Source organism: Leishmania martiniquensis, chromosome 30 (assembly GCF_017916325.1).
Source record: "Leishmania martiniquensis isolate LSCM1 chromosome 30, whole genome shotgun sequence".
NCBI lineage: Eukaryota > Euglenozoa > Kinetoplastea > Trypanosomatida > Trypanosomatidae > Leishmania > Leishmania martiniquensis.
This window is the reverse complement of record NC_090165.1, coordinates 655,829-668,133: the sequence shown is the minus strand read 5'-3', so window position 1 is coordinate 668,133 and position 12,305 is coordinate 655,829. Positions and strand designations below refer to the sequence as shown.

At 61.4% G+C, this 12,305-nt stretch overlaps 4 protein-coding genes across 4 annotated transcripts; all 4 read right to left on the bottom strand.

Moving 5' to 3' along the window:
* Positions 1-535: 535 nt before the first annotated feature.
* Positions 536-3,538, bottom strand: LSCM1_03806 (uncharacterized protein; the record flags this gene model as incomplete). Its single annotated transcript, XM_067321339.1, has 1 exon — positions 536-3,538. One exon carries the CDS (start codon positions 3,536-3,538, stop codon positions 536-538), a length of 3,003 nt encoding a protein of 1,000 aa, XP_067176707.1.
* A 1,440-nt stretch (positions 3,539-4,978) lies between these two features.
* LSCM1_03805 (uncharacterized protein) lies at positions 4,979-5,521 on the bottom strand (the record flags this gene model as incomplete). The annotated part of the gene is made up of 1 exon (XM_067321338.1): positions 4,979-5,521. One exon carries the CDS (start codon positions 5,519-5,521, stop codon positions 4,979-4,981), a length of 543 nt encoding a protein of 180 aa, XP_067176706.1.
* A 746-nt stretch (positions 5,522-6,267) lies between these two features.
* LSCM1_03804 (uncharacterized protein) lies at positions 6,268-6,624 on the bottom strand (the record flags this gene model as incomplete). The annotated part of the gene is made up of 1 exon (XM_067321337.1): positions 6,268-6,624. The coding sequence occupies one exon, from the start codon at positions 6,622-6,624 to the stop codon at positions 6,268-6,270; it is 357 nt and encodes a 118-aa protein (XP_067176705.1).
* A 1,145-nt stretch (positions 6,625-7,769) lies between these two features.
* On the bottom strand, positions 7,770-11,705 carry LSCM1_03803 (uncharacterized protein; the record flags this gene model as incomplete). Its single annotated transcript, XM_067321336.1, has 1 exon — positions 7,770-11,705. The coding sequence occupies one exon, from the start codon at positions 11,703-11,705 to the stop codon at positions 7,770-7,772; it is 3,936 nt and encodes a 1,311-aa protein (XP_067176704.1).
* Between the last annotated feature and the right edge of the window lie 600 nt (positions 11,706-12,305).

Below are 12,305 nucleotides of genomic sequence, written 5' to 3'. Positions count from 1 at the left end.
CCCTCCCCACTCCCTTTCTCTTTATCTGTGTTTGTGTGCATGCGTGGACATCACGAGGGACGCGGCATGTAGCCGACGAAAAGCAGATGCCTCATGTCGCAGGATATACGCAAAAAAAGTGTGTGTGTGTAAGAGAGAGACTAAAAGGCAGTCAGAGACACACCACACACCTGCGGACGCGTGTCGCACATGCTTGTCTCGTCGCCCATCACCTCCAGAGCGTTTGCCGGACAGGTCACGCATCGACGCACGAAGAAGCGACATGGAAATCACAGAATGACAGCAAAAAAAAAGAACGCGATAGGCCGCCGCTACAACAGAAGCAAAGAAAAACGAAAGATGAGATCGTGAGAAAAGAGGGACAGAAAAAAGCCATACAGTCTCACAGACGCACACACACAGAGACAGAGAGAGCAACTGCGCGATGGCGGCCCATGCACGAAGAGCCCCCTTTGTCACCGTCTTTGCAGACGTCGACTTCTTCGCTCTCCCCTTCTGGCGTACCTTCACGGGGCACTCCTGACCCTCTGTGCCTTCAATCCGTCCCCGTCAAACGGAAGAAGATGCGGCTCGATGGGCTGTCGGCACCGGATGTGCGCACATTCGCGCTGTCTGGCGCAGACCAGCCATCGAGGATGCTGTTGATCAGCTCCAGAATGGCAGGCGCAGTGGAGCGAGCGCGCAGCTGCTGCAATTCCGCCTTTGCCTGTGGATCGCTGACTTGCCCGTCAGCACGAAGACGCATAATACGCGTTACCTCCTCCAGCTCGGGTGGTAGCATCAGGCCTGGCAGGCGCAGCGACACTTCCCCTACGCAGGTGCCATGCAGGCCATTGTGGTACTTACGAAGGTGCACAAAGTGCGGTACACTCGCGTCGAAAGCGACGAAGTTGCCCTGCAATGCCCGCTCCAACGCTCTGTCGACCGACGCAGTCGCGACGCTGCCCGACTCCGGGTCGACGGCCAGACCGTTCTGCTGCAACGCCAGTCCCCAGAGATGCGACACCATCGATGGGATGGTGAGTTTCTGCTGCCACACAACTCTGCCGCGGAAGTCCAGGAGGCTGAGGTTCACCTGGTGGAGGCGGCTGGCCGGCATTTTTGCCACAAAATCGGACAGGCCCGTGTTTCCGCCAACTCCGTCCACATCGCATACAATGCGGAGATGCGGTGAGCACAGGATGCGCGCCTGAACATCCTGGCCCACAACCTGTAACGACACGTCTAAGTAGGGTATCACCAGCTCTGTGCCGCCGGGGGCCAGCGGCTCTTCCCGCATGGGAGCGGGTGCACCAGCGGATGTTGCGCCGAACCCGCGCAACGCAGCCTGAGCGCCTGACTCTGCCGGTGCCTCCGTAGGAGTCGGGGCAGGGGGGCCGCTGCGCTGGGCCGGAGGTGTCGCTTCCACGGCAGGCGGCGTCGGCTTCGGTACGGGCCGAGCACCGAGCACCGTGATCGTCCTTTCCGCCTTTATAGCCCCTGTTATCGGGTCCCGTGCGGTGAGGCTGACCACGAAGGCCCGGTGCTCGCCCTCAAAGACGCCCTGAGAGGGTATACGGCCGCGCTGCGGCAGCGCCTGCGGCTCCTGGTTGCCAACGGCTCCGGACAGGTGGTAATGGGGTTGAGATGTGTAGATGTTGTCCAGGTAACCAGGCCCACAAGTGAAGAAGATCTCCGCCGGGGCTGCAGCAGTGGCTTCCGTCTTGCTTGGAGGCGTCGCAGCAGCAGCGGCGCTAGCGGCAGCGCCGTGTAGGCAGCTTGCTAGGAGCGGAAGCAAGCGGCGCCCCTGCGCGGAGAACAGAGCCGTCGGCATGCTTTCCAGCTCCTTGGCGACTGGCTGCGCACTCATGTTATGGCGCAGCAGGCAGTCCACAAGACGGCTCACCAGGTCGTTATCTGCCTTGCAGTCTCCAGAGACGCCAGCCGGTACGGGCGGCTCTGCCGAGCCCTTCGCGGACGTGAGGCTCACGGGGCTCGGCATCACCATCTGCACTCGGCACGACGAAACGGCACGTTGCGTCAACATATTCGTCGCTGTCAGCAGGGTCGACTTACCAGATGTCAAAGCCACCGAGCCGAACGCCGGAATTTGATGCGCGGGATCGCTGCCGACGGCGGCGTTGACGGAGCAGCCAGGGCAGTGCACCCCCTCCAACCTCTCCTTCGTGACGGTGAAGGCGATAGCGGGTGGTTGACAGGTGAGCTGATCGCGGATGAAATTGACAATCGTCCTGCCAGCGATCGTCGAGGGGTGAATGCTCTGCACGAGGCGTCGCTGCTCCTCAGGGTCCGAATTTTGCAGCATGTCACACAGCTCCTTCACCCAACTCTCCGGCTGCGCCTGTGTCTGCGCGGACGGTGGCGGTGGCGGCGGCGGCAACGGCGCAGCTATAGGGATGGGGCCGGGCCCCGACTTTGGTGCAACATCCAGCACCGCCTTCGAGACAGAGCCGTCTGCGTTCGCTTGCTCCACAACCACCTGTTGGGCCACAACGCGCGGCAAGACAGCCGTGGCCGCCGGACCTGCCTGCGGCACACCGCAGACGGTGAGCCTGCTGCCCACATTCCCGCTCACGGCAAGTTCACCGCTGCTGTCGTCCTTTAGGTGCAGACACACCGCCTCGAGCTCCAGCGACGGCACATGCGATCGCTGTCGCAGCACCACACGCCCCAATGCGTCACTCACGACGATATGCACCGTCTGCGCACGGCAACGACTCAGCGGAAGTGAGGCGACACCGACCCCAAAGGCGGTGCTGCCATTTTCGCCGGACAGCTGCAGCCTAAAATTCGGCGCACTCGCAACGAAGCTGGGCATGGTTGCTGCGTTGCAGGCCCCTGTCGGGCTGCCCACTCCAGCGCCAGGGATGAGAGGCGGCTGGATGCGTGTCTCCAAATCAGGCACGCCCCCTGTGGCCGTTTCCGGCGCCCGCTCAGCGAGTCCGTCGAACGTCACCGGCAGCGGTGGTGGGGTAACCGCCGGTGACAAGGAAAGAGGCGACTCGGCGTCGAGTGGAAAATGGACGGCAAGAGCGCACTCCTTCGCCTGGATGGGAATGCGGAACCAGCCCCCCGCGGGTCGCAGCCGGCGGCCGTCCACAACGAAGTAGACAGCATCCGGGCTGCAACCCTCCGGCGCTCGCACACGCAACACACTCGTGCCCTCACTGCCGTTGAAGGTGAGCTTACAGTAGTGCTTCGCCGCGTTGCCACTGGCCTTCACGGTGGTGGTAAGATTGTAGTCGTGGCCATCGCCGGGCACCATGAACGCAGATGCATGCTGAAGCGACACCGGTCTCGGAATGCCGCCATCAACGCCCAACTCGCACTCTAACTCTATCCCCTTTGGCGTCTTCACCTGCTCAATGACCAAGTTGGAACCGCTGATGCGTATCGCGATCGATGTTGGAATCTTCTTGATGACGCCACTGTGGCCGTGGTTTATGCAGTCGGCCAGTCGGTGCTCACCGCGAAATGGGTAGGCGGCATCGTTCATGTTGCACCCGATGGGCACAAGCTTACTGCCCGCGTGTGGCATTGCAAAGAGCGAGTGTAGCCTTAGGAAGAGAAACGTGGATCGTAAGTACCACCGCGCACTCAAGAAAACGGACGCAGAGTGGTCAGAGAGAAAGTCTGGCCAGCGCAATCTATGGAGGGCCTCTGTACGTCCCGTGTGTGTGTGTGTGTGTAAGTGTGTGTGTGTGAGGGAGAGATGAGGGGTACGTGTATAGGTGCCGTGTGCGTCTATGGATGTGCGTATAAGCGATTGCCTGCGGAGGTGGGGCGCGGTCGAAGCCGCTGTCGACAAAAAAAAACAAAAAATACAACACAGAGAGCAAAAGGTGTGGTTGGAGCGCCGGGGGAGGGGGAGGGGGAGGGGTGGGGCCGATACCGACGAGCCGCCTTAGAATGTGCCGGATAGTCTGCGGTGGTGCCGACTCCGTCTTGTCTCGAGCGTGCAGCTCCTTTCGGTCGTCTATCCTCTCCCCTCGTCTTCGCACCATGCGGGGCGGCCACACGGAACGAAGACGTGCAAATGTGGAGAGAGGGAGGGGGGAAGAAGATGGGGTCGGCAAGGAAGTGTCCGCATTCGGGAGCAACAGCGAACAGAGAGAGAGAAGAGAAGGGGGACAGGGGGTTGGAGAAAGAAGCAGTCATCAGCACAGCAACGCAGATCGGTGGAGATGGTGAACGAGGCGCCACAGCTATCCCCCTGTAGCGTATGTCTCTCGATGGAGAGAGAGAATGCCACGGAGAGAGACCCGCTCTAATGTCTGCCCTGCTTTTGCGTTGAGCGCACACCGGAGCGTGTCGGCGCACACTCAGAGGCACGCGGGCTCGAATGGTGGGCCGCCTCGTGTCGGTGTCGGTGCGTATGCAGGGTACCGGGTGCTTTCGGAGCGCGCAGAGAGTCCAGACGCACGAGAGCCGTCGCATCCCCCCATCCACTGTAGATGAACGACACACACACGCACACACGGCGGAGCATTCACGCAGTGGTCTCTCTCCTCCGCGTTGAACAGAAGCGGTACTCACATCAACGGCCGCCTCTTTGCGTTCGTCGACCCTCGCCGACACGCCCCCTCTCTCCTTTTTTAAAGTCTCATCTTACACGCCACAGTATTTGGCGCTGCAGCGGCACCTCCCATTGTTGCAGCGCCTCCACAAATCTCATCTAGCGTGCACACGGAAGGAGCCTGAAAGTACCCGAAACAACGCGCCGGGCCGCTGTTCCACACGTACACACCGCCGTCTTTGGTCTGTCTGGGCTCGCACTTCTCATGAGAAGACAAAGGCCCCCTTAGGGAACCGATGGAGCGTCCCCTTGAGGTAGGCCGTGCCCATGGCCCCTCTTTTTGGAGCACAGGCGACGGCATGAATGGCAACAACACAGAAGAGAAAGGCCGTCTGCGATACGGAGAGCGTCATTGTTAAGAGTGGCACCTGAGGCTCTCTGGTGATCTCCTAGCATCTTGCCTCATAGGCCGCGCGCCACCCGCAGCTCCTCCACTCGCTCGCGGATCTCATCCACTGTGGTCGCCATCTGCTCCAGCGTGTCGTTCTCGCGCACCAGCAGGATGTCTTCCTTGTAGGCGCCGCGCGCCTCTTCCTCGCAGATGCACTGAATCTCTGCCTCCATGTTCTCTGCTCGCTTTGCATCGCTGTAATGTCGCTTGGTTAGGCGCTCAAACAAAACCTCTGTGGATGTGTGGAGCACCACAACCATATGAAACCACCGCTCGGGGAACAGCTCGCTGGAGTGGTAATCAACAACGTGGTTGCCGCCCTTCACCATCATAGGCTCCATAAAATCGAGGAGGCGATCCTCGTCCTTCTCCTCGATGATGTGCGTGTCCAGCTCCTTGTCGTACTCAGTGTAGAAGTGGTTCTCCTTGACGAGCTTGCCCACCTCCACGTGCTGAAACCCGTTCAGCTCCGCGGCGATCATCTCTGCCATCGACGTCTTCCCCGTGCCGGGGGTGCCGGTGATTAGGATGTTGATGCCTTTGGGCTGCTCCATGGCTGCAGAGTGGGTGATGTGAGCCGGTTAACTGTCCTTGAGACAAAAAGAAAAAAGAAGCGTCAAAGGCTCAGTGGTACTGAGAGCAGTTTCAGCGCGTCTGTTTGCAGAGTAACTCGAAAGGACCCCCACCCCGCTACCCGAGGCGAAAACGAGGGTCATGGCGGAATGGTAAGGTCGCCAAGATGAGGATCGGGAGGGCAAGGCAGTGGGTAGCCAAGAGGAACGCGGGGAGACGTGAGAGTGCCAAAAAAAGCATGTCGGGGTAAAGTGCAGGCCAGCTTAGAAGCCAAGCAGCAGCACGCGGAGAGGGTTGGTGCGCGTTCTGCTGGTTATGTGAGGCACACACTCACACACGCCGCATTCCACCAAGGCGGTAAGGAGGGGCCGCAGGCGGTTTCCATGCGAGAGGCCGCACTGATGGGACAAAGCAGCGGAAAGGAAAAAAAAGCGGGCTCAAGACGGCGGAAGCTGCTGAAAGGGTATGGGGAACATGCACACGCACGCGGCATCGTATGGCCGCAACTCATGGCAACGAAGGAGCTCACGAAAAGGGATGCGTACGGCCAGCCAGCGGGTCCACCCACCTGCAGAGTCTAGCGAGATGCCTTGCTCCTGATTCGTGCAGCTCTCTTCAAATAGACCGTCACATTGCGGCCGGGTAAAGGCGCACAATGGTCCCGCCGTACCCTCGAGCACATTAACGCGGTCTGCTTGACGACTACGGACGGAAGCGCCAACGCCTCCTAAGGCAAATCGTGACTCGACGGGGTGCGCGACGGGCACCACGCCGCCTCCACCAACGTCTTCTCGCGGCGACGCTGGTCCGCTTGATAGCGCGCAAACTCTTCATCAATGCTGCCCTCATGCGCACTTTCACAGTCGAGGGAGGCACCACGGTGTCTCTCCCACATGTTCAGTGAGATGTACTTGAGCTTTGTCATCTTCTTGCGGCCAAGCCGGTGACCCAGAGTGGCGGCGTGCTCGCGGAAGCGCTGTCGATCAATGGCTTGGTGACACACTGCACACCACATCTGGTCAGGCGGCAGCAGCTCCGCAGCGAGCTGCGATGGCCTCAACTGTCGCCCGATGTACTTCTTCATTCCAAGGTGCTGCTGCCCTTCGCTAACCGCTGCGAACGCGCGGTGTCACTCGACACACAAACATATATGCATGTATATACTGAGCTTCTTGCACAGGCTCCGATATGATGGAGCTTGTTGGTTGCAGAGGGAAGACGGCAATGGGCGAGTAGGCCAACACGGCTGAGGAGAGAGAAGGAGAGGCAACTTGTGTGGGAGCTGAAGCGGCATTCGTCCTGTCGTGGAGGGCGATGGGGATGGCCAAAAGAGAAATGAACGACTCCTAAACCAATACGACAGCTTCGCCGCCCTTCTGCACAGGGCGGAAGAGGGCATCTGCGAAGCGCCTGCGCAGACCTTCGCACCAGCGCCGCGTGCGGTTTCCGAGAGACGCTTGTGCCTCCCCCATCGGGGGACTCTGCCCACTGCAATGGCTGTTCGGGCAACCAGCGCACCGAGTCGTCGAGCCACAGTCTCTTGCTCCACCCCACGGCCCGTCTTTGAGTCCGCCGCATGCCGGCTGCACTTGCATAGCAGAACCGTAATGGTCGTCGCCACACGCACACCGCAGCGCCCGAGTCACACGTCCATTCGCCGCCCTCCCCCTCCTCTCCGCCGCGACCTGCCACAGAGGCCACCCCCTCCCCTCGTCCTGCGAAGGCAGACGCAGATACACGCGTCACGGCAGTGGCAGCTCGGCCACCTCAGCAAGGCCCCGGCCGCCACGTGGCGCATTCCCCCCCTCTTCCCATGCCGCTCAGCCGCCGCGCCAGTCGGCAGAGCGAGGGCAGGGCAAGATACGCTCGGGCTACGCTGACACATTGATCGTCACGGGGGGATGGCACATACGTCTTCAGGGTCACCCGCCACACTGACGCAACGCCATGCAGGGCCTGGCAGCCGGCAGCGATCCATCACTCCGGCTTCTCCGCGTTGTAGGGAGGTGGCCCTGCCACTCGCAGAGGCGGGTCCGTGTCTGGAAAGGGACAGAAGGCGAGGGGCGGGCTGCTTGACCTTCCTCCCAGAGAGAGAGGGTGGGGGAGAGAGTGGAGGCACTGGAGCCCCCCTTTTGCGGCTACGGTGGGCAGATCAGCATCACTGAGGTGGGGAGGTAGAGAGCAGGTAAAGAAAACGGCAGCGCAGGTTTCTCTCACCGGCCCCCGCCTTCAGCTCCCACCACACGCGGGGGCCGGTGATGTCCCCGACTTCTGCGTCGCGCTTGAGTCGCTTTCACTGTCCTCGGCGGCGTCGCTTTCCGTGCTGCCGACGCCGCTCTCCGAAGAGGGGCTACTGTGTCTGCTATAGACTGGTATTTCCTGCTGCGTCACCAGCATGTGGTGGCCTGCATCGCTCACGCTACAGCTGGTGTCCTCGTCGCTGGCATGAACCCATGCCTCCAGGGCTGATGCACAACGCGAAGAGCGGCGGCGCTTTGTGTGCCACAGGCGGCGCGCAGCAGCGGTCTCCACCGCCGGTTCTTCTGTTGTCATTGCAGCGACGGGTGACGGAGCATTCCGCCGCTGGGACGATCTGAACCCTAGCTGTAACACGATGCCCCGAGAAGATGGTGTCGAAGCTGCATGGTGAGAGCGAGTAGCCGAAGAGTGTCGAGATCTGCAGCCCCATTCGCTGTTGCTCTCCATATCGCTCCAGCAATCGCTGCCGGGAAGCGTGTAGGATGCAATGTAGTCGCCATAGCCGTAGTGGCCTGGTGTCTGCTCCAGGTCCTCGCCGGCACGACCGAGATCGCTCTCTGCAATGCCTCGCACGGGATTCCTTATTGAAGAGGATGGCGTCTGCGCAGAGTCGGAGTAGGCCACGTTGAGCGCCATGCGACTTACCTCCTCTGGCGAGAAAAATATCGGAGAGCGCCTGCGCAAAGGTCTGGCGGCTACGGTGGTCGACGGCGTGGAGACGGAGCGGTGAGCGGTGTTAGCGCCGTCACTGTTGTCGGCAGCGATCAAGGAAGAGAGCCGCATCGTGGTGTGCGCGTCTTCAACCCTCGCCGCCGCCGTCGGAGGCGAATCGGAGGTCTCCAGCACGATCGCTTGGGAGACTCGCGCGCGCTTTCGCTCGCTTGCACTGAAACCAACATGACCGCAGCTCGGCGTCCCCTCGCCATCTTGACCGCCCGGTTGTCCGACAACTGTCAGCGCATCCGCCAACGGCGTTCCCTGGCGCGCACACTCGCTGTCATCTTGGGTGGCGAGAGGGTTCATACTGTGAAGGCGGCTGCGAAGTTCGTGCTCCGAGGAGGGGCTGCTCGGCAGTGGTGTGGAGAAGGGCGCGATGGATGTCGTCTGCTCATCTACATAAACTCGCGCATCCGCGTACCTCGACTTTGGCGGGCGAAGAGGCGACAAAGAGCTCTTACGTGAAGGCAGAGCGGGTGAGGAAACCCTGCCCAGGAGAGACGATGGTGTTGCGGCCCGCGCTTCTCTGCTGGGGGCCTCAGCACCCTCGTCACGTTCAGACGCCGTTGCCTCGCTAAACACTGGCCATCGACGATCGCTTCTCGCCCGACTGCTGCTGCTCATGCTGCTTCTTGTCGGGGCGGAGGAGATGCTGCTGCCGGTGGTCGACATCACCGACGAGGCAGAGGCTGAGGGCACAGCGCAAGCACTCGCAGTAGACATGCATGCCTCATGAGTCCCTTCTTGAGTCTTGTGCGCTGCCATTCCGCTATCGTGCACCTCGCCCGCAACGCCACCGAACTCAACGGCCGCGCCGCCACCCACGTCGCTGGCTCCCCTCGATAATTGGCACGGCTCTCCTCCTCCTGTCACCTCGTCAGCGCTGGCCGCGTCTCTGTCCTGGTCGCCGCCCAACGGCCGAGAAGACGACGCCGTCGAGGATGGAGACGTTACGAGGATCATCCGCTGCGTGGTCTGCCCTCTCCCCCCGGTCGTTTCTGCCTCCCCAAGCACCGTTAACGGCGATGTCGACGGTGAGAGGGAGAGTCGTGTGCTCGTTCGATAAATGAGAGGCGTTGCGCTGAAACCTGTGTCGCTTAGCATCCTAGCCATCGCGGAACCGCGAGCGACGGGTGTGCTCCACACAAGAGAGCTGCGGTGCTCCCGCCGCTGACTGTCGCCGCTCCCATCACCGGTGACCCGGGTGTCCACCGCCTCAGCGTCCATAACCGTCTCCTCATCCACGTAGAGAAATACATCGTTCATGTCGCTCAAGGAGTCGCGTATGTTCTCGAAGTTGTCTGGCGCAGGTGACAGCGGCGCCGTCTCCTCCTCGGCGTTGGTACTGGAGAAGAAAGCAGGAGAGCCGCTCTGGTCATCAGAGGCCTTCCAGTCTTGGCCCCTGTCCCACCCATTGGCAGCAGCGCCGCTGCTCTTGCTCAAATGAGGTCGCCTTTCTATTGAGCTGCCCGTGACCGCCATCGCGCTCGATGGCGCTGTCAGCATCACGCCCGAGGCGTTCCCCTGGAGAGGCCCGGGCTGAGAGCTGCTGTTCTCGGCCGGGAGCGACGCCGCAGACGAGGTCTCAGCCGAGGAAACCGTGGACGGCGGCGTGGAGGAGTACAGCGACGACAAACTGGGGTCTCGGCTCCGTGCAGAGGCCAATCGCAGCTCCGATTCGCTCGGAAGCTCGCTAAGCGAGATCAGCGTGCGCCGCTCCGCCCAGTCATAGGCATCCATACCATTGCAGTAGCTGCTATCAGCGTGGTAGTGCGCGCCAACGTTCGCCAGGTGGTCGAAGAAGTCGGGAGCAGTCTCTGCCCTTGCGCTATCGGTCCTAGTCCCGGTAGATGCGGAAGGCGCCTGGTGCTGCGCATCCTGTGGCGACCGGGGATCCAGACGCTGCGTGAGACCCTCCTCCTGTGTACTTCTCGCAGCTGGGGGCACGCCGCATTCAGCCTCCAGCCTCACCACTTGTGCAGAAAGCAGCGTCGCTGCGTCCTCGCAAGGTAGCACTGCCGCCCCCGACTCAGGATCAAGGAGACGCTCCACGTGAACACCGCGCTGCAAGCGCAAGCGGTCGATGATGACCTCACGCAGCGTCGGCGGGCGTGGCAGCGTCGTGGATGTACCGTGGGAGCCTGGCAGCGGCAGACCCATGCGAAGGGTGTGCTGGTGTGCGCGCACTGTGAAGACAGCCGGATGCTGCGGCACCGCTGCTGCTGCTGGTGCTAGTGCAGGGTCCGAGGACTGCGCGAGGCTCCGCATGAGGCGCGCTGCACGCTCAGCTGCCGGAAGCACCGTTAGACTGAAAAAGGCGGCGTAGCACGCCCCACCCCTGGCCTCGCCTCCTGCATCTGCATCCTCTGCAGCCACAACACCGATAGACTCTGCCTCGAACGACGTGAGAAACACATCAGCCGAACCACGCTGCTGCTCTATCCATTCGTCGGCGGACAGCATCGGTTGAGTCCTCGCGCGCGACACCCCAGCCGCCTGCAGCGATGCCGGTGAAGATGGTGCCTGCGAAGTCGTGTCACTTCGACGAGCCGTCATGTGCTGCAGTTGGTGAATGCGAATCCATGGTGCGTTAGGCGAGAAGTCAGACGCGACTTCGGCCGCTGCAGGTGGGAATCTTAGTGCCGTTGGGGCTTTACGTGAAATAATTGCCGCCTCTGCCACCACGGAGGAAGAGCAGCTCGCGCAGCAACGAAACTTCGCGCTGTCGGAGCAGAAGAGCGGCTCCCCTGCACAGCCGTCTCTGCTCTGCTTCTCATCGGCGCACGAGGGCCGCTGCGTCCCCTCTGGCGCGCTGGACTCTGCAGCGGGCGGCGACAGGGACACAGACGAGGGTGTGAGCAGGTGCTCCTCTGCAAACCGCCTTGCGCGAGAGGTCGGCACATGCAGAACGCAGTAGGCGGACAATCGACTCTCCAGGCCGTCGCGAAGCTGGCGAAGGGTCACAGGTGCCGACGCTTCGTCCACCGGCGGCAGGGACGACAAGGCAATGGACGCCAAAGGGATCAGCACATCACCGCGGTAATCGGCCCTGCGGCTACGAAAAAGATGCTCCTTGGCTGTGAGACGCCCCTCTTCGTGCAATGATGAATGAGACTGCTGACCACTAGCAGCAGAGGGCGGCGTGCACTGGAAGAGGGAGATACGAACGCACTGGCTCGAGACAGTCATGGGGCCGGCGGTAAATAACTGAGCCTCTGATAAAGAAAACCCGAAATCAAGCAGCAACAAGAAAAAGGGGGAGGGAGGAATGCGTTGCGCTTCGATTGTTTTTTTTTCGCATCTCTTGTGTGCGAGTTGAGTCTGCTGTAACCTCCCCCTTTCTTGTTGGGAGGGAGTGCCAGAGATAGAGGGTAGTGCCGTCGGATACAGACGCTTCAAGCCGCTCCTCTATGGATAGGTGTTGCCGTGTCGTTGTTGGCGCTCGCCGACGCTGCCGTTACCTCCACTCGCAGAGGCACACGCAAGTGCCTACCAGTGTGTTTTGGCCGCCCGCAGCCTCCCTCCCCTCCTGACTCTCTCGCGCGCGCGCGGAGTTGTCTAAGGTCTATTGTTGGGTCAAACTCGGCGGGGGAGCGTACGTTATGGGGCTATTCGTGGGGTGGGGGAGGAGAGGTGTCCCTGAGAGGTTTCAAACGCAGATGGCAGCCGAGAAGATTCACATGACGAAGCGAATGAGTGCATCGCTGATGTGGTCGCACAGCCCGTCTCTGGACGGAATGGCGTGTGCGGCGTTACAACTCCGCGTGTCACAGCACGACTTCTGCCAGT